Source organism: Notamacropus eugenii, chromosome 5, assembly GCF_028372415.1.
Source record: "Notamacropus eugenii isolate mMacEug1 chromosome 5, mMacEug1.pri_v2, whole genome shotgun sequence".
NCBI lineage: Eukaryota > Metazoa > Chordata > Mammalia > Diprotodontia > Macropodidae > Notamacropus > Notamacropus eugenii.
The window spans coordinates 209,382,822-209,409,968 of NC_092876.1; the positions used below are offsets into that span (position 1 = coordinate 209,382,822).

Consider the following 27,147-nt stretch of genomic DNA (forward strand, 5'->3'; position numbering starts at 1 on the left):
CCCTGTTCATTACTGTCCTTACCTCTCTCTCTGCAGTCTTGACACAGTGCAGTGTTCAACTATACACACTGCCCTCTACCATTGACTCTGTTGCCAGCCTGCTGTGCCTGATATGCCAATGTTTGCCAAATAAGATCCTTCACAAAATTTTCCTTGGATACCAGTTTGAAGTATTCTCATTCTTCTGAACTTGAATATTATTTTGTGGCACTAATTCATTATTTACTATATACTGATTTATGTTATTAGCTATCTTTTCATGTGACTATATCCTACCTCCCAATTAGACCATAAACTCCATGAAGGCAGAGGCTATCTTATTCTTTGTACCATATGTAGCACTTGGAACATAGTAGGTAGGTATTTGTTAATAGTAGTTTAGGGTTTTATTTTGTTTTTTAAAAACACATTTTTCCAATACCTCTAAACTATTTTTATGCTTTTACAATAAGATAGATTCTACAAATCACTACAGCAAATTTTACCAGCAATCCTGCTGAAGGAAAAGTAATTCCTTCTTCTTTCATCGATTTGATAGTTGCAGATATCAGGCTAAACTGGGGATCTTTCTGGAATTCTTCTGACCACTCCACCATTAGAGATTTCAGCTTTTCACATACTTTTGGATGAGCCTTTTATATGAAAGGACAGCAAAAGGAAAAAAAAAACTTTTGTAGTATTGTATATGTGTACGTAAATTACAAACGACAATAAATCATATATATGTGATGCATGTGTGTGTATATATACACACTATATACAGCCATTTTAATATGAAACTTATTTTTTTTATTAAATGTGAGAAAGTATAGTCTCTCAGGTAACTGACTGATACATCACATGTTTTTGCTAAATATCAAACAACTCAAAAGAAAAGTTATGGTATCTTCCAAAATTACATGGATTCTGAAGTTTCATCACAAGAAATATGCATCTTTTATGGTAACCCCTCTTAAAATTATACTTTATATTTATATAAACAAGAAAAATATTTAAGATATATAATACTAGACTCCATTAATTTGAGTGAAAACTGTTGGTGTTGGCCAAAAATGATCATGGAAGTAAGATTAAAATGAAGACTCCCTGAATGATACTTCCAGGTTGGCACATACGTGTGGGCCATTCCTCACGTCTAGTATGTTCTCCCTTTTCAGTTCTACCTGCTGGTATCTCTCCTCTTCAAAACCTTTCCTGACACCAGTAGCTGAAAGTGACCTTTCCTTTGGCAAATGCTCCTAGAGAGAGCTGTGTCTAGGCACTCCTTTCACCTCATCACATGCATCATATCCATTAGTGTATATGCTGCCTCTGCTTCATTCCCCAAATTATATTGCAATTTTCTTCAGAGCGGGGACTAAGAAGTTTTTCATCTTTGTAGTCACTATGTCTGGCAGTGTCTTTCACACATGTCTTTCACAGGTGCTTAATTAATGTTTGCTATACGGAACTGTTAAAACAAATTGTTCTCCTTACTCAGTGATGGAAACATATTGTGAGATAAAGTCTTTGACAAGGATATTAAATTTTTCTGCAAAATAATAGATGATGACACCTAAATGTTAAAAGGCATCTTGCTGAATCTCAATGGCACATGAAAAGTACACCCCAATAATGGTATGTACCCAATGTGTACAAGTTAAGAGATTTAAATGTTTGGGTTTGGTTTTTTTGTGGGGGGGAATGGGTCAATTTTACTACAGTATATTTAAGACCAGTTTCTTCAAAATTACCTTATTTTTTATCACTCCTCGTACTTCAGTTGCAAAATCACGAGAACATACTTCTAAATGAAATATCTTTCCACAATTTGATACACAGGCTCCAAGAAGCTGTTAAAAAGAAATATAATGTTCGAGATATAAACTTTAAAATATACATTTTAATTTCTAAAATTTAAAGAAATGTATCATATCAAATAATAAGCTATTTTCAACTTACAGTTAGTGCTTGTAAAGCAACATGAGGAACTTTATGATTTACCCTTTTCATTATAGCCTTCAGACAATCTTTTGCTCTAGAATAAAAAGGAGAAAACATTTAATTAATTCAGTATTTCTGCACAAGTATGTTAATGCATATATGTACCTATCTTTTCCCATAATCCAATCAGTCCAAAGTAAATTATGAATTTAGAGCAAGCTTTTAAAACATATTTTAGGTAATATCTTATATCTTTATATCTTATAAATGAAGCACCTTATATGTTAAGCCTTATTTAATCTCTTATGTCAGTAATACTGAAAAGAGTTTGGCTACTAAGAGAATATTAATTTTAAGGATAACCTAAGGTACCCATCCCAGTGCTGGAGGGTAATTATCTCTGACAGAGCCAGACAAAAAAATTAATCAACAGGTATTTACATACCAGGCACTACCTTCTTTCAAGGAGTTTACAATCTACTGGGAAACAATACATACATATAATAATGATAATAACAGCTAACATTGATACAGCACTTACTATATGCCAGGCACTGTGCTAAGCACTTTACAATTATTAAATTGTAAATAATAACTATCATTATTTTTAGCTCATTTGAGACTCACAACAAACCTGGGATGGTCAGTGCTATTATTATGCCCATTTTACAGATGAGGAAACTGAAGCAAAGGTTAAGTGACCTGCCCAGGGTCACACAAGCAGTAAGCAGCTATGGTCAGATCTGAATTCAGGTCTTCTTGACCCCAGGCCCAGTGCTCTATCCACTGTGCTAGCAAACGGAGGAAGAGGGATATGCTTTAGTAGAAGGTAGTGTCTGAACTGCTAGTTGAAGGATAAGAAGAATTCTATGAAACAGAGGTTAAGAGAAAGCACAATGAAAGTATGGAGGTTGGAAGTAGACAGCTCAGGGACTGGAGATAAAGTGCCACATGTGAGGAACAAAAAGAATGCCAGTTTGGTTTAACTACAGAGTAATGGAAAGAGAATAATATATAATGAAGCTGGAAAGACAGGTTGGGGTCAGGTCGCAAAAGGCTCTAAAAGTCAAACTGCAGTTTGTTTATTAGGGAATGACATGGTCTGCCTTACAATTAAGGAAAATCACTGTGGCAGCTATATGGAGACTGGACTAGAGTAGACTGTACTAGAGTAGAGAGGAGTCACGAGAGTGATCGGGAGGCCACTGCAATATTCTAGGCAAAAGTTGATAAGCACCTGATGTAAGAGGGTGGCTGTGTGAGCAAAAGCAAGGGTCAGATGGCAAAGGTGTTATGAGCAATTGATAGGCTATGTGGCTTAAGAGTGGGAAACTGACACCAGGGTTTCAAAACTGGGAGTCTAGAAGCACGGTGATGCCTTTACTAGAAAAAGAACCATCTGGAAGAACAGACATTTGAGAGGAAAAGATAATGAGTTCTGTTTTGAATATGATGCATTTGTGAAGTCACCAGGACATATAGTTTGAAATGTTCAATAGGTTACATAATTGGTGCCATGGTACCTCAGGAAAGAGACGAAGGCTGAATATACAGATGTTAAGCCATCTATATAGAGGCGATAAATTAAACTCACATGAGCTGATGAGTTTACCAAAAGAAATAATAGAGAAAGCACCCAAGACAGAGCCTTGGAGAATATCTACACTTAGGAGATATGATGTGAATCACGAGCAACAAAAAAGATTAAGAAGGAATAAATAATGTCAAAAAGACCTCAAAAAGAGCAGAATGAGGAAGAGATGAATCACACAAAGTGTCACATGCACTAGAGAAGTCAACAAGGATGAAGACTGAGAAAAGACCATCAGAAATGGAAATGTTGACTTTGATAAAAGCAGTTTCAGGTGAGTGATGAAGTCAAATGCCAAACTGCAGAAAGCTGAAGAATCAGAGGAAAAGCAATGAGTTACAAGCAGTTTTTTCTTGGCATGTGGCAGAGAAAGGGAGAGAGGTAAAGATCTGGGATAACATCCTAATGGAGGGGATAGGAGGGTCGAATAAAGTTTTTTTTATGGATGAGGGAGACAGGGAAGAAACCAGCTGACTGAGAAAAGCTGAAGATTAGAGAAAGGACTAGAGGATGAATGACAAAAGCAGAGAGGAGGAGATTAATGATTCATTAAGATGGAAAACAGCCATTTCCTTATCAGAGACTAGAGGAGAGGAGAAAGGGAGGGATAATATCAAGAGGCTTTGACTTTAATTACAAGGAAGAGGAAATTCAGTGCTGGCCTTAATTTTCTCAGTAAAGCAAGAGGCAAGGTTCACAGTGAGACAATAGGAAAGAGGGAGAAATAGCAAGCTTGAGGTAAAAAAAGAAAGTTAAGAAAAGTTATTGTGGGGAGTGAGACTGGCATTTAATTAGGTATGAATAAATTGACTGCCCAGCTGCAGGGAGGGCCCACTCAGAAAAGTTATGTGACTACCTCCAACTCCATTCAACAGCATGTTCATAAAAGTAAAGAGGGCAGATGGGGAAGAATGGAGGGAGGAATAATCTAGGGCATTGTGGGGAACCTGCAGCCTCAAGGCCACATGTGGCCCTTTAGGTCCTCAGTCCTTTGACTGAATCCAAATTTCAAAGAACAAATCACCTTAATAAAAGGATTTGTTCTGTGAAACTTGGACTCACTCAAAAGGCCACACCCAAGGACTTAGAAGGCCACATGTGGCCCAACCCCTGATCTAGGGAAAGGGTCTGGTAAGTGAGAATACTGTGATGAGGGATCTGAGAGTAGAGGACAGTGTGAAGTTGAACTGGGTGGTGACTGGGAAGGAAAGAGGAAAGTGAAAAGAGAGCAGGGTAACAACCTGCAAAAGCACTGAGGAGCTGAGGGACTGGAAGCCATGAGGGTAAAGAATAAGGAGGGCTCTCACTTGACCAAAGCTTGACTTCTGGAAAACGTTAAATGTTTAATTCAAGTAGAAGTCAAGAGGAAGTTTAAACTCTCCAAAAGGATTATTATTCCCCTAGCTAACCGTCCGGGAAGATCTCCCTTTGGTGATATGTAATGTAAATCTCCCCTCTCAGTCCACAGTGAACGTTCTAAATGTAGTGTAATCTGTAACCTGAATTAGTTTACCTACAGAGTCTGTTTAACAAGGTGAGTCTCCTTAAAGGACACATAAGATTATGACTGCTTAACCACATCTGCTCAACATTTTATGACACACTTATGGTCACAGTGCGCTTTTTCCAGTATAAGTTTAAGTCCTCTGACTTACAGTCCCTGAGACTCAAACCTGACCCTGCTGACTATGGGACATTGGAAGAAGTTTGTCACTAATCCCGCCTCTGCCCCTCCTTAAAGGAATTCTATCAGGCTGTAGAAAAGGTATGTAGTGAGGATGATGCAAGTGAGTGAAGTTATTTTAATGAACTACCTTTGAAATCAGAACCCAACTTTTCACTTCTGTAATTATGTTTTCACTAGTATGAATTAATTGATCCTTTATTAATATTATTGAATCTAGCTTTAAGTGGCTAGAAAACTGTCTAACCCAAAAGCTGCTAACTGCAGAGGTCAGGCTAACCTCAAAGATGCTCCAAGGAAGACAGATAGTTTTACGGAATACATAAATCCCACCCAGAGCTTGTTTGGGGTTGGTAGGTCTTGTTTTGGGTCTACCCAAAGCTTGTGTTTTGGCTTATCTAAATGAGACTGACTTACCTGTAGACATAAATCTCCAACTGCCATTCTCCAGGAGACTACCTACTGCCTACCAGGCAAACATCCTTAAACCCTTGTCTGAACCTCTCACAAAGACTCTGGGAAGGAGCCGTATCTTCTTTTCAGCTCTCTTCCCTATCAAATAACCTAATAGATTTCTTTCTAAAACTGAAAGAAAAAAAGAATAAGGAGTGCTGAGGCATAGGAAGAGATGGAATGACAGGAAGTTTTAGTCAGAAAAACCTGTCAGTTTTTGATCAAGGAAGTAGAACACTTGTGGGTAGTTGGTGAGATCTAGTCAAAACAGAGAAACATAAGGAATCTAAGATGAAAACATTATCTGGTGGTTGTTTTTTCCTCCCCCAGAACAGTTGATTGAGGTGGAAAATCATGTATAACCCCCCCAAAAAAACAAAAAAAAAACAAAACAAAAAACCCAAGTAGTAAGTATGATCACACAGTGACTGGTCACCAACACTTTGTCTAATATTTACTTGCCATCATCCAATTAACCTCGTGGAAGGCTACTAGAAATGCCCAGCTTAAGCAGATACTCCCCAAAGAATGAGTTCTACCTTTTGTAAGACTGTTCCACATTTAGACAATGAATACCAAAGGTGAGTTTTCAGTTGTCTACAAGATTCCTCCACCCTTCAAAAGGGGAGCTAAAGGAAAAAACTGGAAGGTCAGTTTTTTCCCACTTGCTCAAGCTTCATGATATTTTCCTTTCATCTCTGCTCCTCATTACACCCCAGCCCTCAAAAGGCTCTCCTCTTCCTTACATTTATTTGTAACAGGTTGCAAGAAACATACTACACAGCGGAGAGAAAGGATTCAGACACACCCAACTATGATCAATCATCTTACCCATTTGGAGTACTTCCAACTTTATCACATATATCCATGATAAGTCCCCAGTCTTCACTGGTGTTATATTCATTTGTAGCCTTTTCTACAAGAAAAGAGAAAGCACTTTAAGAATACCAAAGTATATATAAAGAAGCAATCATTTTGGAAAAAACCTATTTCTCACTCATTTAAAGACAAAAACAGCATGGAGGAATTCCATGATATTGAGTAATTTCAATTCATCTTAATTTTAAATTTCAAAACATCATGAGAAGTACAGAAGGAGAAAGAAATACAACTGTTAATCTGAATAAAATGAAACTATACATATGACACATTATGCACAATCCTATCAAACACTTCCTACCAAACACTAGTAAAAGGGAAAAAAGCCTTAGAAAATAACCAAGGTTTGAAAGCGTGAAAAGATATAGTATTACTATCACACAGCTTTTTACCCAATTTCAATGTCAGAAAAAAATATACTACTTTTTCCTAGTGTTAAAGGGTAGTGGATACAAAAAATATCACATCAGTTAACACTAATTTTTGTGTCATCTCTCTAACATCAGAAAATAAATTGCATTTTTTTCAAATAAAGCAAAATGAGAATAATAATAGTCTTTAAAAAATTTTAAGGGTTCTACAAATACCCTTTGCTTAAAGTAAGCCTGTACAACCTGTGGCCAGCTCAGGTTGCCTGCAGAACACCAAAGAATTTCCTCTACATTTTTCACTGGCTGCCTGAAATTGTTTGGCCTGCTGCAAGCATAAGCAGCTAACCAGCTGCAGGTTGTGCAAGCCTGGCTTAAAGGCTGAGCTCAGCTGTTTTGACAATGCCACAGAACGGAACGGTATCTCTGAAGCCTCTAGGTAAGTAATGTGTTTTGTGTGTACTGAACAATACTGTAATTTAATGAATGTCAGTCCAGAAGGTTAGTATAAGTACGTGGGTATTTGTCACAGAAAATGTTGTTCAATATTCAAAACTTTGGGGTGAAAATTATAAGGAACATTGGTTTGCACAATGTGTCTGGCATAAACGTCTGACTTTCCACAAATACCAGAATAATAGTTACTCAGAAACCCCCAAACCAATCCTGTAAAATCTGAAGATCATATAATGGCCTAACAAAAGGAAACCTCACTTTCTGGTGAGCTGATCAACTGACTGTCTACTTGGGAATATTTTAAACTCAGGAAAAAAATGTAAATATTGTAATTAAGAAACCATTCTTTTATAGCATGTCACACTGCCTGGTGATAGGATGACCATTCACCACATATATCTCCCATCATTTGGTCTCACATGCACAGAGGGGAGGGGTACAATATCAAGAGAGAGCTCCTAGTGATCTAAACTTTGAATTTTCAAGAGTTTGATAGGTATAAGTCACAACCTTTTTTTTTTTTATTTTTTTTATTTTTTAATGTTTAACAATCACTGCCATACAATTGAGATTTTATCCCCCCCCCACCTACCTCCCACTACCCCCCTCCCTCCCCACGACTGCATACAATTCTGTATAGATTCTACATATACTTTCCTATTGAGTATATTTTCACTATAGTCATGCTATGTAGTCAGACTAAGATAAATGAAAGAAATCGTATAACAAATCAGAACATGATACACAAACACATACACATACACAAACATGATCTGCTACATTTTGTGAGTGACTTCCATATTTCTTTCTCTGAGTGTGGAAGGCATTTTGCCTTGAGAACCACCTTTGGGATTTTTTTTTTTTATAAGAAGTTTTTGCGTTATTACAAAATTCCAAGACTACCAGAAAAAACTCTCGCACACTGTGGTCATTGCTGTGCACAAAGTTCTCCTGGTTCTGCTCCTTTCACTCAGCATCAGGTCATATAAGTCCTTCCAGGCCTCTCTGAAGTCTTCTTGTTCATCATTTCTTATGGCACAAGTCACAACCTTTTTATTACTAAATACAGAGAATCTTGAATAAGCAGTAAGATACTTTGAAAAATTAAAACATTACAAAGAAACACTTTGTCAGTATCCATGAGGTACAAAAAAGCTCCCTTCATATTTAATAAGAATCTGAGTCCATCTACTAAAATACAGGTAAAAAAATACTCTATCAACTATAAAGAAAAACCAATTCTGAGAAGAGACCGACCATGTTAGGTATTTCCTACATGCTTCTGTGACTGTATTTCAAAATTAATTTTTAATAGCCTTTGAGATAAGTTATCTAAGTTATAACTCTCATAATAAAATATAGTTCCAAAAAAAATTTCTCTACGATAACAAACCCTAGCTTTAAGAACAACAAAAACAAATCAAAAACCTCACCACTAAAACTGCTTAAAAGACTATAAATGTCATTGGTGTTAATCTTTGAATACGATGCCACTAATGTTTCAGCATGGCTAAAAAGATTATTGTTTTGGTAAGAATTTTTGTAGTATTTGATTCAATTACTTGATTTTGTTAATGGCTAAGTTTGATGTATTTTTTAAAAATTGTGTGATAGTCTACTAATTAGGAATTATATTACTCACTCAGAATTTGTGTTACTCAGCCAAGGGTCTGGACTGAATATTATCTTTGTTTAACAAAAAAAACAAGGACAAGACTCTTTTTGGTCACAGGATCTCAACAATATGTTAAGATACTGTAATCTATGACATCAAAGGAAGTACCACACCAATGAAAGCACAGATCTTAAGACATTTTTATACAGACGTGTTTATCTATATAGAGATATACATACATAGGTTTTTATATTTAATAATCATTTTTACAAAAAAAAATAATAAAGATAGTTTTCATTTAATGTTTTAAGGTTCAAAGATATAATGATTCAATAATGGAATTCTGAAGTTAGGACTATACAAATTCAATGAGCTGGAATGCTTAGGTAATGGAGTACTCAATTTAACTGACTTCTAATAAGTTAAGAGTTATGCAAAAAAAAAAAAAAGAAAGAAACCATTTGCTGCTTCAAATCTTATCTTTTTAAGTGCATTAGTAACCTGCTGACCTCAGCAGTTTACTGAACATAATTTATTCTTAGATAACCAAAGATCTTACAAAGTACCTCAGTGCCAGCATTCCACACAGGAATGCTATATAATGTTAGACATGGTGTAGCAGAAAGGGTGCTTGACTCTGGAATGAAGACCTAGGTTCAAATCCTGGCTCTTCTACTTGCTTGGTATACAACTAATAAATGATATTCCAGTAGAATAAGGGTGTTGGATGCTATGATCTCTAAGTTTTCCTCTAGTTCTAAATCTATGACATTATACTAAATGCATGACTAAATAAATGATACATCACTGTAAAATATTATTTATGTAGGAGGGTTAAAATATTAAAAATAAAAAGGGTATAGACATAGCTCTTTCTGACTAAAACTAAAGGTATTGATCCTCAAGAATTTTCTTTTTTAAATAAACTCCTATAAGAGCTTATTTTCTTTCACTGTGTATGTGTATCTTTTTTTCCCCTTCAGAGCTGAATTGGTAAGATCAAATTCAACGAAGGTTCAAATTTGGCACTAGATTTCATTTATATAATAGAGTGTCTCAAAAGTCTTAATGCAGTTTTAAGCTTTAACTGAACCAAGAATTGTTGGGACACCTTGAACATAAAATTAAGAGGCATGGACAATCTTCTATAAATATCTAGTGGTGAGACTGAAAATAAAGTCACATAAAACTTACTCCACCTAAATAGGAAACTCAAAGAATCAGCTCAGATCTGTAAAGATAGATACAAAAGATGGAATTAAGAGCAAGTAACAATATAAATACAAAAGTTGAAGTTTTTTTAACAATAATAGGTAGACTGACACCCAGAATAAACTGAGAAATGCCAGAAATATTAAGGGCAACAAAAACGGTATTTTTAGTTATGGGAAAGAGGAAAATTAAAGAGAAAGGAACAATGCCGGTGGAGTAGATGGGATAGCAAAAGCCAATGATAAAGAAAAGGTTGAGCTGTTCAATTCATTTTTTTTTCCTCTACCAAGAAGAATGATGTTTCTCAGAAATAAAGAACAAAAAGGACTGACAAGGAACTTACATTCAAGTTAATCAAGGAAGATCAGAGCACTTACTCACCAACCTAAGCTAAACTACATTCTAGGGACTAAGCTCACACATCTTGCTGAGCAAACTGGGAAACCAAAGTAAACCCCAGGGCTGGACGTGTTATCACAACTTGCAAAATGGGGGAAAAAAGATTGCCTATTGTTATCTGTGGTTACTTAACTTCCATTCCTGGCAAGAAGTTCTGAAGTATTATGGGAATTATCTTTCCGAACACTTACAAAGGGATGCAGTATCTTGCTATAAACATGAGACAAGATGAAGAGAGATATGTGTTGAATGTGGCATTATGACATGGTATAAAAGAATAGTTTCTGAATTATAATATTCACATTTTCTCCTAAAATACTTTCAAGTGCACAGTTTTTGGGCTCACCAAAGAGTGAAATCTCCCTTTGGTGGTCATTATAAAATCTTCAGACTTCAGGTTTTTTCCTTTTTGGGAGGAGGAGGGGAAATTGGAGGGAAGAATCATGATTTCATTGTTTAGAGAGTCAAATATTTATGCCAGATATCATTTATACCAGATATCATTTTCTAATTAAAAGTGAGTATGGTAAGTAATACTATAGTGTAATGTTGAGTCCGGCATAAACAAGTCATATAAATAAAACTCAGGTTAAATACAATAAACAATGTTTACAAGTTAAAACATATTTCCTTTTTGTTAATGACTGATAAACTAAAAAAGCAATGTGTACTATCTGCCCTAACCATGTTATTAAGTTGGTTTACTTAACTGATTTCAGGGAATAAACTTGAGAGAGAGTCTGTTTCTGTTGAAAAGCATTTGTTTTGTCAAAGTAAAATTAATAAAATAAACATGCACACACATATATATATTCACACACAGAACAAGTCATTCCATTCCAATTTTGTTTCGCCCCCTTTTTTTAATAGAACATCAAGATAGTACTTCAATAAAATACCACCGACATCAAATATCTAGTTTTCAGCAAGATATTTGACAAAATCTGCTGCAGTGGAAAAGACGGAGTTTATAAGCTGGATAATAATTGAGATGAGTTTAGAACTAATTAAGTGACCAACCTGAAGTAGTGATCAAGTTGTGAAACACCAACCTGTAAGAAGGTCTCTACCTAGTACTACAAAATTTCTGTACTCAGTCCTATGTTGATTAACATTTTTATTAATAACCTGAGTAAACCAGTAAAGTTATTGTACTTAACAAGTTTGCAGAATACACAAAGTTGGAAGGATTGCTAATAAGTAGATGGAGGAATCAGGATCCAAAAAGTTGCCAATAAGACTAGAAAGAAAGATTAAATCTCAAATGAAAGGGAATACTTAATTTTAAGTACAGGATAAAAAACATGTGGCTGAGACTATAATTTGTGTTAGAACTCAAGATTTTAGTGTACTGAAAACTTATTGTGAGTCAGCAGTTTGACACAAGCAACCAAAAAGTTTAATTGGATTTGAGGCTGCTTTAACAGAAAGATATCTTTTAGAATGACTGAGATTAAAATCCCCAATTCAGACTATTCACTGGAATGTCAAATACGAAAGCTGAAACTTAAATACTCTGGCCACATAATGAGAAGACAGAACTCACTGGCAAAGACCCTGATGTTGGGAAAGACTGAAGGCATAAGAAAAAGGGAACAAGCAGAAGATGAGACGAAGAATGTTACAGAAGCAACACACACAAACTTGAACCAATTTCAGGAGATAGTGAAGGATGGAAGGGCCTGGTTATGGTCCTTGGGATCATGAAGTGTTGGACATTACTGAGCAACAATGACAAACTGTCCAGAATGACAGAGATCAAAAACCTCTAGAACTTTTCCTTAGTTAGACCATATTTATACTAATAATATTAATTCTCCCACATTATTAGAAGAACAATAACAGAACGAAAGCTGTCCGGAAGCATGAAATGATAGTAAGGTGATTTGAAATTGTGCCAGTTCAGTTGAAGGAGGTGAAAATGTTTAGTACAGTGAAAAGAAGACAGGAAGAACATGGTATCTGTTTGTAAATATACTGAAGAAAGATTAGACTTGTTTTATTTGGTTCCATGGAGAAAACTATGAAACATGCTAACAGGCAATCCAGATTAATATGAGGAAAAACTTTCTGTGGGCTGCCTGCTAAGGCATTATTAAGTTCCCTATCACTGGAAATCTTTAAATACTGTCACTGCTATTAAGAAGACTACTAGTCCAGTTTGACTTCACAGGGTAATAGGTTTGGAGCTGGAAAGAACCTCAAGTCATCAAATTCGACTCTCTCATTTTGAAGATGACAAAACTGAGGTTCAGAGAAGTGGACTTACCTAAGTAAGTGGAGTTACACAGGTAGTGACAAAATTGGGATTTGAGCCTATGACCTCTGACTCCAAATGCAGTGTTCCTTCTACTATATCATTCTGATTAGATGACATATGGTCTCACTTTTTGTTCTAAAGTCCTATAACCCTATGGCATCTCAGACATTTTTTTCATTCCTGAGATTCTAATATCTGGAGAATTGGCAAAAGTCATTTCATCAGAAGTAGGCAGTAATCCAGCAACTTCTCCTGGATTAAATTAAAAGATATAAAAATAATGGTTTCTTCGTTCTGACAATTCACTTTAAAGTGAGAAATCATTTTGGAAATAAAAATATAGGACAGTTTATATATTTTTGTAATCTGCAAATATAATAAATAGAAGGAAAAAAACTGAGTTAAGTTACATAATGAAGTATTTTAAGATTGTCACACTGACCTGATGGAAAGTCTAATTTTTGTTTAAAAGTTAATGTAATTATAAAAGTTTAAAAATGGAAGTTAGAGTTTATTTTAAGAAACTATTACTTAGTTCTTCAAAGGTTACATCTAAAACACTCAAAATAAATATCTGTATTATATTAAATAGTTTAAATATTTAATGCTTCAAGTAACCTGAAAAATTAGAAATATTTCAAAATAACTACCCATCAGTCACTTCCCTTCTCTCTATCAAATAACTAGACACCTTTTCAATTTCAAGTTAAATTAGTAAGCAAAATTTGCAATTCAGTCAGTTTTCTAATATAGTTTCAAATTTACTATGGGGAAATTAAAAAAAAACTATTTTAAAAAGTATAAAACAAGTACCTTCTAAAACTGAAATATATCAGCATTTAAACACATAAATCTGAATTGTAAAATTATTAAGGTTCTATCAAACAAAAATACCTATTTTTGAAGAAAGATTAAATCAAGTTCTCTTAATACTGAAAACTGAAACACAATGGGGTAGCATGGTGCAAAGGACTTAGAAATTCTGGCTCTTTCACTGAATAACCATGAACTTAGCTAAGTCTGTAACCTCTTGATATCACATTCCTTTTCTCTTCTATTAAATAAGAAGGGTTGGGGTGGTCTTGGGGTTCTTAAACTTTTCTTGGTGTCATGGATCCCTTTGACAGTCGGGTGAAACTTATCAACCTCTTCTAGGAAGAATGTTTTTACATGCATAAAGTAAAAAACATAAGATTACAAAGGAAACCATTATATTAAAATGAAGTTAACCAAAATATACAGACCCTGGTAAGAACCCCATCTCTAAGGTACCTTCAAGCTCTACATTCTTCTATGACTGAACCTATGACCTTATTTATTATCATGGAATCTGACCTAATAAGATAAAAAAATAAGATAAAGATAAAAGACGGCCCTCTTCCCTATGTCATAATACTTCATTTTTAATGAAGAACTAGGCAGTATGGTATTGATTCTAAAACATGACAGGATCACACATGGCAATAAAAATCTAACTACAGAAAAACCAAATTACAGCAATACTTAGTTTATCTAGAATACACCAAAGAAGGAATGGAGGAAGTAGAAAAGCTCACAAACAGTCAAAATAGATTTCACAAAGTTATTTAGTTTGCCCTTAGGTAACCTCTCAGGTCTATTTGCTCTTATTTTTACACATAATTCTAACAAGCTTGCCAAATGAAAATAGTGTACGGGGGGGGGGGGGGGGGGGGGGGGGGGGAAGAAGGAGGAAAAGACTTGGAAGTGAAAACTGATAGAAGGGAGGAGACAGAAAAGTTTTGGGTTTTTTAAGATGCAAAAATCTCAAAAAAAGCAGAACAGTCTAAGGCCATTAAAAAGAATAAACAGTCCCATAAACCTGAACACCAATGTTTGTATGTAGTTATAACAAATTATATTTATGAAGAGTAAGCTGTACGATCAAAAAAGGTAAACTCAGATATTCAATATATTTTGTCATGCATTTACTACTGTCATGAGAAATATCAAGAAGTAGTGACTACAAGGCTTACCTCTTAGCAAGCATGACCTGAGATCAAGTCCTAGCTCTGGCACATGATTTCCCCAGACAGATGAAATTTGAGAATCCTTCCCCCTGCCCACCCACTAACGAGGGAAAAAAAAGTTTGAAAACTACTCACACAGTTAATGTGCAAAACTATACCTTTTTTTTTTTCTAAAAGAACTATACCTTTAAAAAGTATACTCTAAGGAGCTGAAAACTGTTCCAACTATTCTGGACATCAAATTAGAATTATTCAAGAAAAGTGACTAAACCATCATCACACCCTTTGACCCATCAATCCTATTACTGAACATATATACCCAGTGAAGTCAAAGACAGAAATAAAAGTCTAAGAGATACCAAAATATTCACAGCAGCATTCACTGTGGTAGCAAATAACTGGAAATACAGTGGATGCCTAATGACAGTGGAATGGCTGAAAAAAACCACAGTATTAGAATACAAGGAAATATTGCTGTATGATAATAAATTACAACTATGAAAAATTCAGAAACATATGGAAGGACTTCTCGGAATGGATACAGAGTGAAATAAGCAATAAGCAGAACCAAAAGAATAATGTAAATGAAAAAGTATTTAAAGGGAAGCCAGACTCTGAATAACTGAAAAACCAATGGTGGTTTCAAAAACAGATAAGCAAACATACCTCCTTGCTTGCCACAAAGGGGGATATGTTAGACACTGTCAGATGTTGGCATTGTTTTGAGTATATATCTGCATAATTATCTCTGCTAAGAGGGAGCACCCAATCCAGAGGCAGAGTAGGAAAGACTCCCCTCTTCCAAACTCCCAGAAACGACTATGATATAAAAACAAATAAGAACAAGGAATTAGCAAGAAAAATGAAATGACCAATACAATAGCGATTAGACTTTCTGGATATGTGCACACACACACAGCCTCTGCCATGAAGTCACTCAAATGCAATATGAGCAAAGAGCAAGTAGGCTTTACCTGCTGAACAAGAAAAGACTTGTGTTGCCCAGCAACAGTGGATGACCATTTCCAAGGGGCAACATTTTCTAGGGATAATGAAGGCTTCCCTTTTGTCAATAACTACCAACCTTCTCAGGTTAAATATCTATTTTAAAGACAATTTTATTCAATATAATTTAAACTCTCCTAATAAGGCCACTACCACACAAAATAAATTGGAATTTTATAATACTTGTAAGAAAGCAAAATATCGCAAAAGACTGACTCCTTCTCCAAGCCAGCTAGAAACAATTAAAACACAGTTAAGAACAAAAGATGTTATCTAGTTCAGTGCTTCTCATCTTGTGGTAAATGAGAGAAGTAAATTGTTTCAAACTCAATAATTACTGAAAGTTTTAGTTGTAACTAACCAAATTTCTAGAAAAAAAATTTAAAAACACATACATTTAAATATTTAAAAGTTTAATTCAAACATTCATATTAAGAATGGTTCCCCAAAAAACATGTTAGAGATTTTTTAATTATCTGACAGACTTTTCTAAGCAAGAACTTTCAATTTTATGTTACAAAGGTACATAAAGTGGTAAGGGGTGGGAGGGAATGTTTTATAAAATGTCTTATAATTTTTCATCAGTTTTTAACACATTCTGCTTTACTGTGTCTATAAGGAATAGAAGTGGTACTTATCCTAATGGTCATTTAAACCCTACAATGGAATGCTTCAGGGTAACTGAAACTTAGTAAGGCCTATTTTAATGGGCCTTTCTGTTGTTGGGTATCATGGGCTAAAGGCCACACCGCAATGGCAAAAGAAAAATAAATTATGGATGGAAGTTTTTTCAGAAAAATACTGTAGGAAAAAGACTATCCAATTATCCTCCCAAAGTACTCCACAAATACATCAAGTTACTTTCATCTAGAAAATATTGCTAAGTACTCTAAAGAAGATTCTGGAGATTCTAGGTGGACAAAGTGAAACTAGATGCAAAAGAACGTAGAAAATCAAGGGAATTGCTAATGCTAAACTTAGGGCCATAACAGGAGTTTTTCCACACAGCAGGCCATTCAATAAATAGTGAACATTTGGAAGCAGGAAAAAAAGAGAAATTGAAATGGCATTACCTACGAGTGATGTGAATAAACAAACACTAAAATTTTATAAGTAAAGGAGGGAATAAAACAAACTAAATGAGATAAGTAAAGATCCTAAACTGGGAGAAGCTATACATCTCTCAGAATGAGGAATGATATAATTTATGCATGTGTAATCATTTGATATTGAGGTAAAAGAAAGTTAGGATTAACAGTCATTGAATAATGCAGTCTGTTGAATTATATAATACAAAGCATAATGGCTAGCACTCCTTTAACAGAATCTATTTATTTTACTACCTAGAATGCTTATGGCCTTGTTCCGCTATTGTAGGAAAGGAGTCCTGAAGCGTCCTCCATCTAGCCCAATGAGAATGCTACGATCTTCTATTTATACTACTTTGTTCTACTCTTGCCACCCCCAAATCTGACTATGCTAGAAGAGCATACTCTCTGAATTTAAACTCTGTTAAAGAAAAGCTATCTCATATTTTTAAAAAATTTATGTATTTTTTACATATAACATATAGCAAAACTGGAATAATATAAGTATTGTCTGTACTCTATTAAATTCTAAATAGATAAGATAAACTAAATATCTTAAGGGAGTCATTAAAGAATTTGGGGGTATCAGTATGTTTTTTAGGGTGTTTGGGGGAAGATTGTGTATGTTTAATTTCTCTGATAAGGGGGAGACATGAAATAATCATTTTCAGCACACAACTGTTATTAACCATTTTGGAATAACACTGTTTCAAGCACTCAAATTAAACAAGAACCATCCAGAATATCAACATATTAGTCCACAAAAAATATGAGCAATGGTCAAAGGTTATGCCTTATAAATTCTACATTTGGCACCTCCCTCCCCTCTGAAATGCTGTGATCGGGTTTATAAAACCTCCAGTTGTTTGGGCACAAGGTTTTTGAATTGCAAATAGAATATGAGCTAAATTTTGCTGACATGAGAAAATATTGACAGCTGGTGACTAAGGTCAGGATATAAGTAATTATCAAACACTTAGCAAAAGGAGCAAGTTTATCTAGCTGGAGTGAATGGAGAAAAGGAAGGGAAATGGAAGTTGAAGAGCAAAAACAAACAAAACTCAATGAAAACAAATGGAAGAGAAAATAAGATACAGATGTACTGAGAGGGAGAAGAAACAAGGGAAAAGGGAACTGCTGGGAATTTTAAGTATGACAAAGTTATTTTTCTTCAGTCATACAGAATCCTTAAGCATGGCAGTCTAGAATAATGGAAATAACAGCTGACATTTTATAGTGCTTTCATGTTTACAAAGCACTTTAAAGACATTATGTTTGTAAAATAGGAATATCTTTAGTACTTACTGTTATTTTAAAAAACAAGCAGATGTTGCAATGAAGGTGTATACTATGTATGTAACTTACCAAATTACTATATATTTAACCTGGGAAGACTTTCTGAAGGAAGATTTGAAAATATGAGAGACCGTATACAACCGAACTAAAGAGAAGTGGTTTAAAACGATGACACTAGAAAAAAGTCTTAAAGCCAGATAATCTCAACTGCTTTGTTGAGCCTATTTGTTTTAAATTAAAATGAAGTAGAGTATAAAAATCAGTTAGGTACTAATAAAAATGTAGAGGACAAGATAACCACAAAAACAAATCTTTTTCTATGCTTGTAAGGACACACAGAACTTCATGTATTTATCTTACTAAACACTGATCCTACTCTCCAGGTACAGAAGATTTCACACAGGGCTCTAAGAAGATAACACTGCCTCCTTCCTTTTAGACTGATGCCATCCATGGAAATCAACTTCATATCCTCATCTCCATTCCTAGATAATACCAGCTTACATTATAATTTTAACATTTTCAAATTGCTTTAGATAAGAAATATGCAATATTAGTAATTATTTCCCCCTTTTTTTGAATTAAAGCATTTGTGATAGGGGTGGGGAACCTGTGGCCTTGAAGCCACATATGGTCCTTGGGTGTGGCCTTTTGACTGAGTCCAAGTTTTACAGAACAAATTCTTTTATTAAAGGGCCACACTTAAGGACCTAGAGGGCCACAACCTAGCAGCCCTGACCTGGGCCTGAGTCTTGTATGCTACCTGATACATGTCAGCTTCTCTGATTGGAGGGTGGGGCCATGAACTCCTGACCCCCATTTAAGGAAGTAGCTCAGCTCAGATCATCTCATTTCTCACCAGGTTGCATTTCTCAAGGACTTCTCTGACTTTTCCAACATGACCCCAAAGTTGGGTACTTTCCCACTCTCTCTCCCTGCTTTTCAGGTTCTTTTTTGTGTGCAGTCTCCCCCCAAAGGGCTGTAAGCTCCTTGAGGACAGACTCTTGTTTTTGTATTCCCAGCTTTTAGTAGCGTCTGGCACACAGAAAGCATTAGTAAATTGGTGACTGAAAAAACTAACAAGAAACCTTTTGCTAGATCTCATTTCCTCAAACTAAGCTCTATAGCAATCACTATCTCCCAGGTCCCTCATTGCCTGAGCTTCTTTACAACCTCTTACCTCAAACTTCAATCCCCAACATTCTACTGAAACAATTCTCTACTAAGTCACCAAGAAAGCCTATGGATTGTGTAATATTTCACAACTCTTCCCCTCCTTGAAATCTGATTCTCCTCTAACTTTCCAGTCTTGTAACATTACTGAACTCAGAAGCCTTCTAATCCAATTCCTTACTTTTATTGATAAGGAAAAAAAAAGGCCCAGAGATGTTAATGACATGCCCATGGGCACACAGATGGCACAGAGGTGAGACTAGAACCTAGATTCTCTGATACCATCTCATTCTACTTCACTTCATAGATCCTAAGGGCAGACAAATTACTCATCTCTCTCGTCCTGCCCTCTCCTCTCATTTTTCAAATATTGTAGATTTTCTTCCCCTTGTTCAGAAATTCCTCCTACCACAATTCCACCTGAGAAATTATTCTCAGTCTTTAAAGTCCACCAAAGGTGTCCCCATTTCTATGAAGTGATCTTTCTCAGATTTCTTAGTATCTCAACCTGCTTTACCACATTCTATTCTGATTCACTTTGTGTACCTATTTCCCTTGAAAGTTCCTTGAGGGCAGGGGATGTGCTGCTTTTCCATTTCTGCTGTCACAAGTGCTGTCACAGTGCTTTGCACGTAGGATCAGAGATCAGAACTGGAAGAGGCCACCTCCGGCTTTACAGATGAAGAAAGTAAAGCTCAGAAAGAATAAGGAACTTTCCCAGAGAACTAGAAAGAAAGAGTGACTTGCCCAAAGTCACAAAGTAGTAAGCCCCAGACTCCATATTTGGGGTCCTCTGACTAAATCTGGCTTTCCTTTCATTACACCCGTAAGGCGGGCTTAATTATTAATTAATAACTAATTAATAAGAGGGGCTGATTGAGGTCAGGAAATCTGTTGCAACCACAAACCAGCTGGATGACACCGGATGAGTCACTGAACCTCTACACCCCTCTTACTCATTTGCAACATCCTACCTATGTCACAGGATTGTTGCAATGGCTGAGAACAGATAACTTGAAAGAGCCGCAAAATAAACTCACAAGCAGCGTAAACGTTCACGACTCTGACGAGCTATAAACAATTATTTGGTTTTCAAAGAAGAAAATCTTAATTACTAAAACAAATACATAATTATGAAATTCTACGCGGCTCAGGCATGCTTTCAGTCACTTTGGGGGATATTCTATTATGTAGTTTTTAGTCATCCAATCAACCAGCATTTATTAAGCTCCTACTACATGCCACTGTGATAAGCGGCAGGGACACAAAGAAAGTAAAGAACAACAAATCAAGCTCTGCCTTCGAGAGACGACGTGCAAACTTCGTATGAACGAGATCCAGTACAGAGGATGAATTTCGGATACCAAAGACACGTACACTGAGGAGATCCTGAATGCGAGATGTTACAGGAGAGGTTTGAAGGAAGCCGGGGCAGAGATGAGGAGAGAGCATCCCAGTCATCGGGGGACTGGGAGAGCAAGTGTCTCGTGTCAGGAATTCCTCAAGGTCCAGATAAATACTTCATGTTTTTTTTGGCTGTTCCACGAATATGTAAGAACAGTCTAGCTCCAGTTCCCCCCCCCACCCCCCAGATGCATTCTATTAAAACCCACACTCCGGAGAAGACTGAAGGTCTCCAGACCCGACGGACCCCCTACCCTGGGACGGTCAGGGGTCTGCTCCTTCGTCGCCTCTCCACGATATTCTAGAGACAACGTGGTTCTCGCTGCTGTGGACCCGGGTCAGGGCACAGGGAAAGGCAGCAGAGGAGCTTCCACTCCACGCCCGAGGGGGCCAGGCTGGCCCCCCAGGGGTTGTCTAGGATAGTGCCCCACCCCCAGGGAGAGGAAGGGCAGCCAAGAAGCGGCCCAAAGAGACGCCGCCGCCGCCCCTGCTCACCCCGGCCGCGTCTCCGGGGGAACAGCCCTTGTGGCCCACGGCCTGGCCCGGCAACTCACCAACATCCTGCTCAAAAGGATTAGGCGTAAACAAAGGCATCTTGCCGCAACCCGGTCCGCTCCAGGTGAGGCGCGATAAGGGCGGCAGTGGCGGCGGCGACAATTCCTAACCCCTCTCCTCGACCCAGCGGCCGCCGCTTCCTGGACGGTCCTCCGGCCCAGCCTCAGCACTTCCGCAAATGCAGCTGCCCCTGCTCGTGCCTGAGTCCAAGGGGCCGAGACCTCCTCCCGAGCCTCCTGAGCTATGCCTTCCCTTGGCTATACTCAGAGAGGCTGTCAGCGTTCTTCTCCGCTTCCTTTTCCCTAAGCAGGCCCAAAGGAGGGCAACTACCTGAACTCCAGTGTCACGCGGCCTTCAGGCGTTAGCTCCAACCACCTTCCGATCTCGAGGACCCCTTCCGGAATAGGGACCTTCGAGGACCGGAAGTTGTGACAGGAGCCTGGAAGCTGAGCGTCAGGTTGGCTAGAGTCCGGCACAAAGGCCGATGGGTGGCAGCAGGGGGCGCCCGTGCCCAGGCTTTTCCACAAGGGTCCTGCGCCTTCCCGGCAACCTTCCAGGGAAGCAGCAGTCCTTAAGCGCATAAAACAACACAGCCCAGCATTTCATTATTACTCAGCCTCCTCCGTAGGCCCTGGGTTCTCTGGAAATGGGGGTGATCTCCAGTCGTGGTTTTCCCGGCGTGATGGATGTAGTGGGAAGAGCTGTGGACTAATGAGACCTAGGTTCAAATCATGGTGTTAACATTTGACTCACTGTGTGATATGTTAATATTTTGAAGTCTCCGGTTCTTCCCCCGTGAAATAATGGAATACCACTTAATTTGCAGGGTCGAGAGAAAAGCGATAGGTAGGTGTACCCGGCTGGTTTGGGATCGAACTTCTCCAGGCTAGAGGTGTATCTTCCAGGACTTGCCGAGAAGGCTTGTGGGAAATGTAGTCCAGGACTGTTTGTCTGGGCGCTCCGCACGCCCTGAGCGGGGAGGTTCCGCCGGCTGCGGCAGGTTTTGAGGGGGAGTGCTGATTGTTCTGGTATTTAAAGGGAGAAGAAGGAACAAACGCCGAGCAGGGGATTTCGGTGGCAGTCCGTAAAGAGAAAGGCGCTCCAGCAGGCATGTTGCAGGGCGAGTCTAGACACTGGGAAGGTGACCTCGAGGGGCAGCGAAGGTGATGGGGCCCCAAGCCCTGGAGCTGCCTCCGCTTTCAGCGGCCGGGATGGGACCGTCGGAGGCCGCTGACCAATGAATTCATGATTAAAGCTTTCTTATGAAGCCACGCGGGCACTGGGCATGCAGAGAAAAGCAAAGGAGCTTTTGGGGGAGACACGGAATACTGGGGGAGACCACATGCACAGTTACGTACAAACAAGCTAGATGCAGGATCAATCGGAATCACTGAAAGAAGACGTTGGTATTAAGGAACACCGGGGAAGACTTCTTATAAAAGGTGGGATTTTAGCTGAGACTTGAAGGAAAAAGGACAGAAAGGAGGAGGGAGGGGCCCGAGGAACCACCAGGGACATGTGGGAGATGGAGAACTGTGTCAGGAGCAGCAGCATTTTACGTTTGATCCAGGAGGTCATAGTGAACCTCGGGGTTGTTAGGGGTCTGCTGAGACCTGCGCTTGAGGAAGATCCCTAGACTTAGGCAGGGAGACCACCCAGAAGGTTATTGCCATAATCTAGCTGTGGCAGTGAAGTGAGGGAAAAGGGAAGAGGGCATGTAGAAGAAGCTAGAATCAGCAGGGGTTGGTGACAGTCTGGATGGAGAATGAGGAGTTGAAAATGACACCTTCTCACCTTGTAGTGAGAATGGTGGTACCCTTGACAGTAAAGAGAAAAATGTGGGAAGGTTTGGGAAAAGAAGAGAATGGGTTCCTTTGGGACATGTCGACTCTAAGATGGCTGTGGGACCTCCAGTTCAAGATGTTCAATGGCCAATCAAGAAATGTAAGAACAGAGGTTAGAAAGGTTAGGTCTGAAGAAAGAGAGAGAATCATCTATGTAGAGATAATATTTGAATCCATGGAAGCTGATTAGATTTGCAAGAGAAATAGTATAAAGGAAGGAAATGACCCAGGACAGAGACCTGGGTAATATCCGCAGTTAGTGGCCATGATCTGGATAAAGATCCAGCAAAGGAAACTAAGAGGAAGCAGTCAGATTGGTAAGAAGAAACTCAGGGAAGTGAAGTATGTTTTCCTCAGAAGCCAGTAGGCTCTCCCATTGAATTCAAAGGACCTTGCCCACTCTTGAATGAGAGATAGAGCAGACTAAGGAAAAATCATGACCACTAAGGAGGAAACGGGAAAAAATGGTGCAGCATACATTTGGAAGATGGGGAGCTAGCTAAAGTGAAATTTTTTCTGATTATAGCACCAATGGGATATTCACAGCACCTACAGTGGCCATGAATATCCAGCACAATTCTGAATCACAAAATACAACAGAATCTCCGCATGGAAGACAGAACCAAAACATTTATTTAGACCACCAGAAAGTCCAATTCATCATAGTAAGAAAAATCTACACACAATAACAATGCAGAGGACAATACCATCCCCAAGCCTCCCCCCTGCTAGGTTTCCCACAAACTAGTTCCTTTAAACAAATCATGAACAAGCTCTCTCACTCACACTAGCCAGGTGCCTGCTTACCTCCATCCTTCCTGGCTCTGACTGCTCTGACCAAATTTTCTCTTAGCTCTACTCTAGCTCTGCCTCTTCCTTTCCCACTCTTTCCACTTTACCCCTTCCTGTTCCATGTGACTTGACTCATGTGACTGAGGCTTCCATGTGACTTAAGCAGGTCACATGGGCCTATTAATGGATGGGAAAGATCTTCTCATTACGAAGCAAAATTACGTTAACAATAAGCAAAAATGTATTATCGATACACTGGTTTACCTCTGATACTAACCACCCTAGTTCTGCACAAATTCTAATATTTGTAAACCTTAAAATCCTATACACTCCTAAGATCTGTGTTTGTCCTTCGTTTTTGAAGAAGATCATGACATCAGAGAAGTGATGACATAACTTGCACTTGACTTTGCTTTGAGTGAAGGAGGGCTATGTAAGGTCACCAGTCTCACTTCTCTTCCTGAGCCATCTGGATCCAGTGATCAAATATTCATCAGGATGACTGGAGATGACCCAGGATATAATGGGAGACCTTGGCCTTTTTAGGCTTGCCTTTTCAGGTGCTCATTTAGAGAGAGGTAACACCCATTGAGTGAATAGGCCTCTTTAAGAAGTAGTCAGGGAATGGCCTTTTTAATGAACAAAAGAAAAAATAACTAAATCATACGGGCTGTCATGGCATGGCCTCTAGGAACCCAGGATCACCTCCACAATTTGAGAAGGCATCAGGTAGAACCTTTCTGGAACTATAAAAATTTCAAAGGAAGGAAGGATTTATTAAGCACCCTCTGTGTGCTAGGCACCATGCCATGTGGTCTACAAATATCTCATCTGATCCTCTCAACAATACTAGGAGATAGGTGCTATTGACATATAGCTATTGTTATTACATAGCTATTTTTATATAACTTTTGTCATTCTCAGATGCCTACCTGTTCCACATTCAACTCTTGCCTGGTGTACCTTACTATACATATCAATAACTGTACCCTTAGGTTGGCACAGGGCACATTTCATTTTTCCAAAACTACTTCACACATACTAAAGATTGAATTGGAGGACAACCTCCAAAGACCATGAGTAGAATGGGCTAATAGCAGAGATTCTTAACATTTTTTATGTTAAGTACTCTTTGATAGTTCAGTGAAACCTCTAGATCCCCTCTTAGAATGATGTTTTTAAATAACTGAAGGAAATAGTGAATGTTTTTTAATTTTTTAAAATTAACTCATCTATTTTTAGTTTTCACCAGACACTTCCACAAGATTTTTTGAGTTCCAAATTTTCTCCCCATCTCTTCCCTCCACCCACTGCAAGACAGCATACATTTCAATTAGCCCCCCAATCTGCCCTCCTTTCTATCACACCCCTCCCTTCTTTTATCCCCATCTCCTCTATTTTCTTGTAGGACAAGATAGATTTCTATACCCCATTGCCTGAATATCTTATTTCCCAGTTGCATGTAAAAACTTTAACATTCATTTTTAAAACTGTTGCAGCTTCTCTCCCTCCCTCCCCACCCATCCCCACGGAGAAGGCAAGCAATTCAATATAGGTTATCCATGTGTAGTTATGCAAAACACTTCTATAACAGTCATATTGTGAAAGACTAACTATATTTCCCTCCATTCTATCCTGCCTCCTGTTTATTTTTTATCTCTTTTGGCCCTATCCCTCCTCAAAAGCGTTTACTTCTAATTACTCCCTCCTTCCATTTTTCCTCCCTTCTATCATCTCACCTACCTCCTGCTTATCCCCTTCCCCCCTACTTTCCTGTAGTGTAAGATAGATTTTTCATACAAAATTGAGTGTGCATGTTATTCCCTCCTTAAGTCAAATGTGATGAGAGTTAGGTTCATTCTTTCCCTCTCACCTCCCCCCTCTTCCTCTCCATTGCAAAAGCTTCTGATGAGTCCATAGGCTTTAATGGATTGCCAAAGGGACCCATTACACACATACACACACACACACGCATCCATACATACATATACAAAGGTTGTAAGCTCCTGTTACAGACTGTGAAGTTCCCATGGTAATGGAGTAAGAAAGCAAAAAAACAATTTATACAGTAAAAACGTTGTAAGGCAAACAACATTGTAGAACTTAAGAACTCTGATTAATACAATGACCAACTACAATTCCAGGAGTCCAATGTTGAAGGATTCTACGCATCTTCTAACATAGGGGTAATGGATTTGGTATAAATTAGCCAAAATAGTTTTGGACATAGTGCAGAAATTTGTTTTGCTTAACTGTACATATTAGTTACAAAGGTTTTGTCTTTTTTTCCCCCAATGGGGGTGGTTGGAGAGAGAAAAAGGTTTTTTGTTCATTTAAAAAAGAAATGACTGTCCCACATCTGATTTTGTACATTGAGTACACTTCTACTCCCCTCTTTTGAAGAGACTAAACATGAGTCATTTCCTACACTATAAGCAGTTTTCTCCCAGACACCAGGATGGGGGATATAAAGAACTAATGACTTGTGAAAGAGTCTGTCTCTATTTGTAGATGGTCAGGCTCCCCCAGGACTGAACCCTGTCTGGAACACATTTATAAGACCAGAGCAGTAATCCATAGTGAAGAAGGGAGAAAAGCAGAGACACCAGACCCTTTGTGTTTTGTGTGTAAAATGTGCAAAACTCAGTCGTAACACTTCTGTGAGATAGCTAGGGCAAGTATACAGTCAACAAACATTTGAACACATACTATTTGCTAAGAATTGTAGAGGGTATAAAGATGATTAAGATACTGCCCCTGTTGAGCAGTGGGGGAGATAAATATACAAATAATGGTAAATAAAATATAAGGTAACTGACATTCCAACATTGAGTGCTTTGGAAATTCAGAACCATGACATATACATGGTATACTCAAAGAGTGTCAGTTGAACTGAGCCTTGGGATGCAGGGATCAATAGGATTTTTATGAAGGAAGGACATTCCAGATTAAGGGAGTATCATGAACATGTACAGGGATTATGGTATCCTGTACTGATAAAAATGTTTAAAAGCAATATAATAAAATCTGACACAGTGTGGGGAAGGAGGGAAGAGATTGCTAATTATTAGAAATACATAGTTGGCCAAAATAAATTCATAAAAATGATCTACATCTCTATTATGTTCTAAATAAAGCCCAGAAAAAAGAATAGGGACTTTT

General features: G+C 37.9%; 1 protein-coding gene and 1 long non-coding RNA gene across 6 annotated transcripts in view; one reads left to right on the forward strand and one right to left on the reverse strand.

The window, feature by feature from the left end:
• Window positions 1-21,479, reverse strand: part of STAM2 (signal transducing adaptor molecule 2) — a 49,017-nt gene extending 27,538 nt beyond the window's left edge. For 2 of the 4 annotated variants that reach the window (XM_072611959.1, XM_072611958.1), the window contains exons 1-5: window positions 21,349-21,479; window positions 6,483-6,567; window positions 1,942-2,017; window positions 1,734-1,832; window positions 486-632 (exon numbers count right to left, since the gene is read on the reverse strand). In XM_072611959.1, coding sequence (XP_072468060.1) covers window positions 486-632; window positions 1,734-1,832; window positions 1,942-2,017; window positions 6,483-6,567; window positions 21,349-21,388 — 447 coding nt within the window. In that variant the 5' untranslated portion in view covers window positions 21,389-21,479. Of the gene's footprint in view, window positions 1-485; window positions 633-1,733; window positions 1,833-1,941; window positions 2,018-6,482; window positions 6,568-20,767; window positions 20,955-21,048; window positions 21,156-21,348 lie in introns of those variants that run through there. The other 2 variants (XM_072611961.1, XM_072611960.1) reach the window with 2 other exon arrangements.
• A 275-nt stretch (window positions 21,480-21,754) lies between these two features.
• LOC140505715 (uncharacterized) overlaps window positions 21,755-27,147 on the forward strand; it is a 55,398-nt gene continuing 50,005 nt past the window's right edge. Inside the window, exon 1 of one of the 2 annotated variants that reach the window (XR_011967628.1) lies at window positions 21,755-22,791. This is a non-coding gene — a long non-coding RNA (uncharacterized lncRNA). The remainder of the gene's footprint in view (window positions 22,792-27,147) is intronic. The other variant, XR_011967629.1, reaches the window with a different exon arrangement.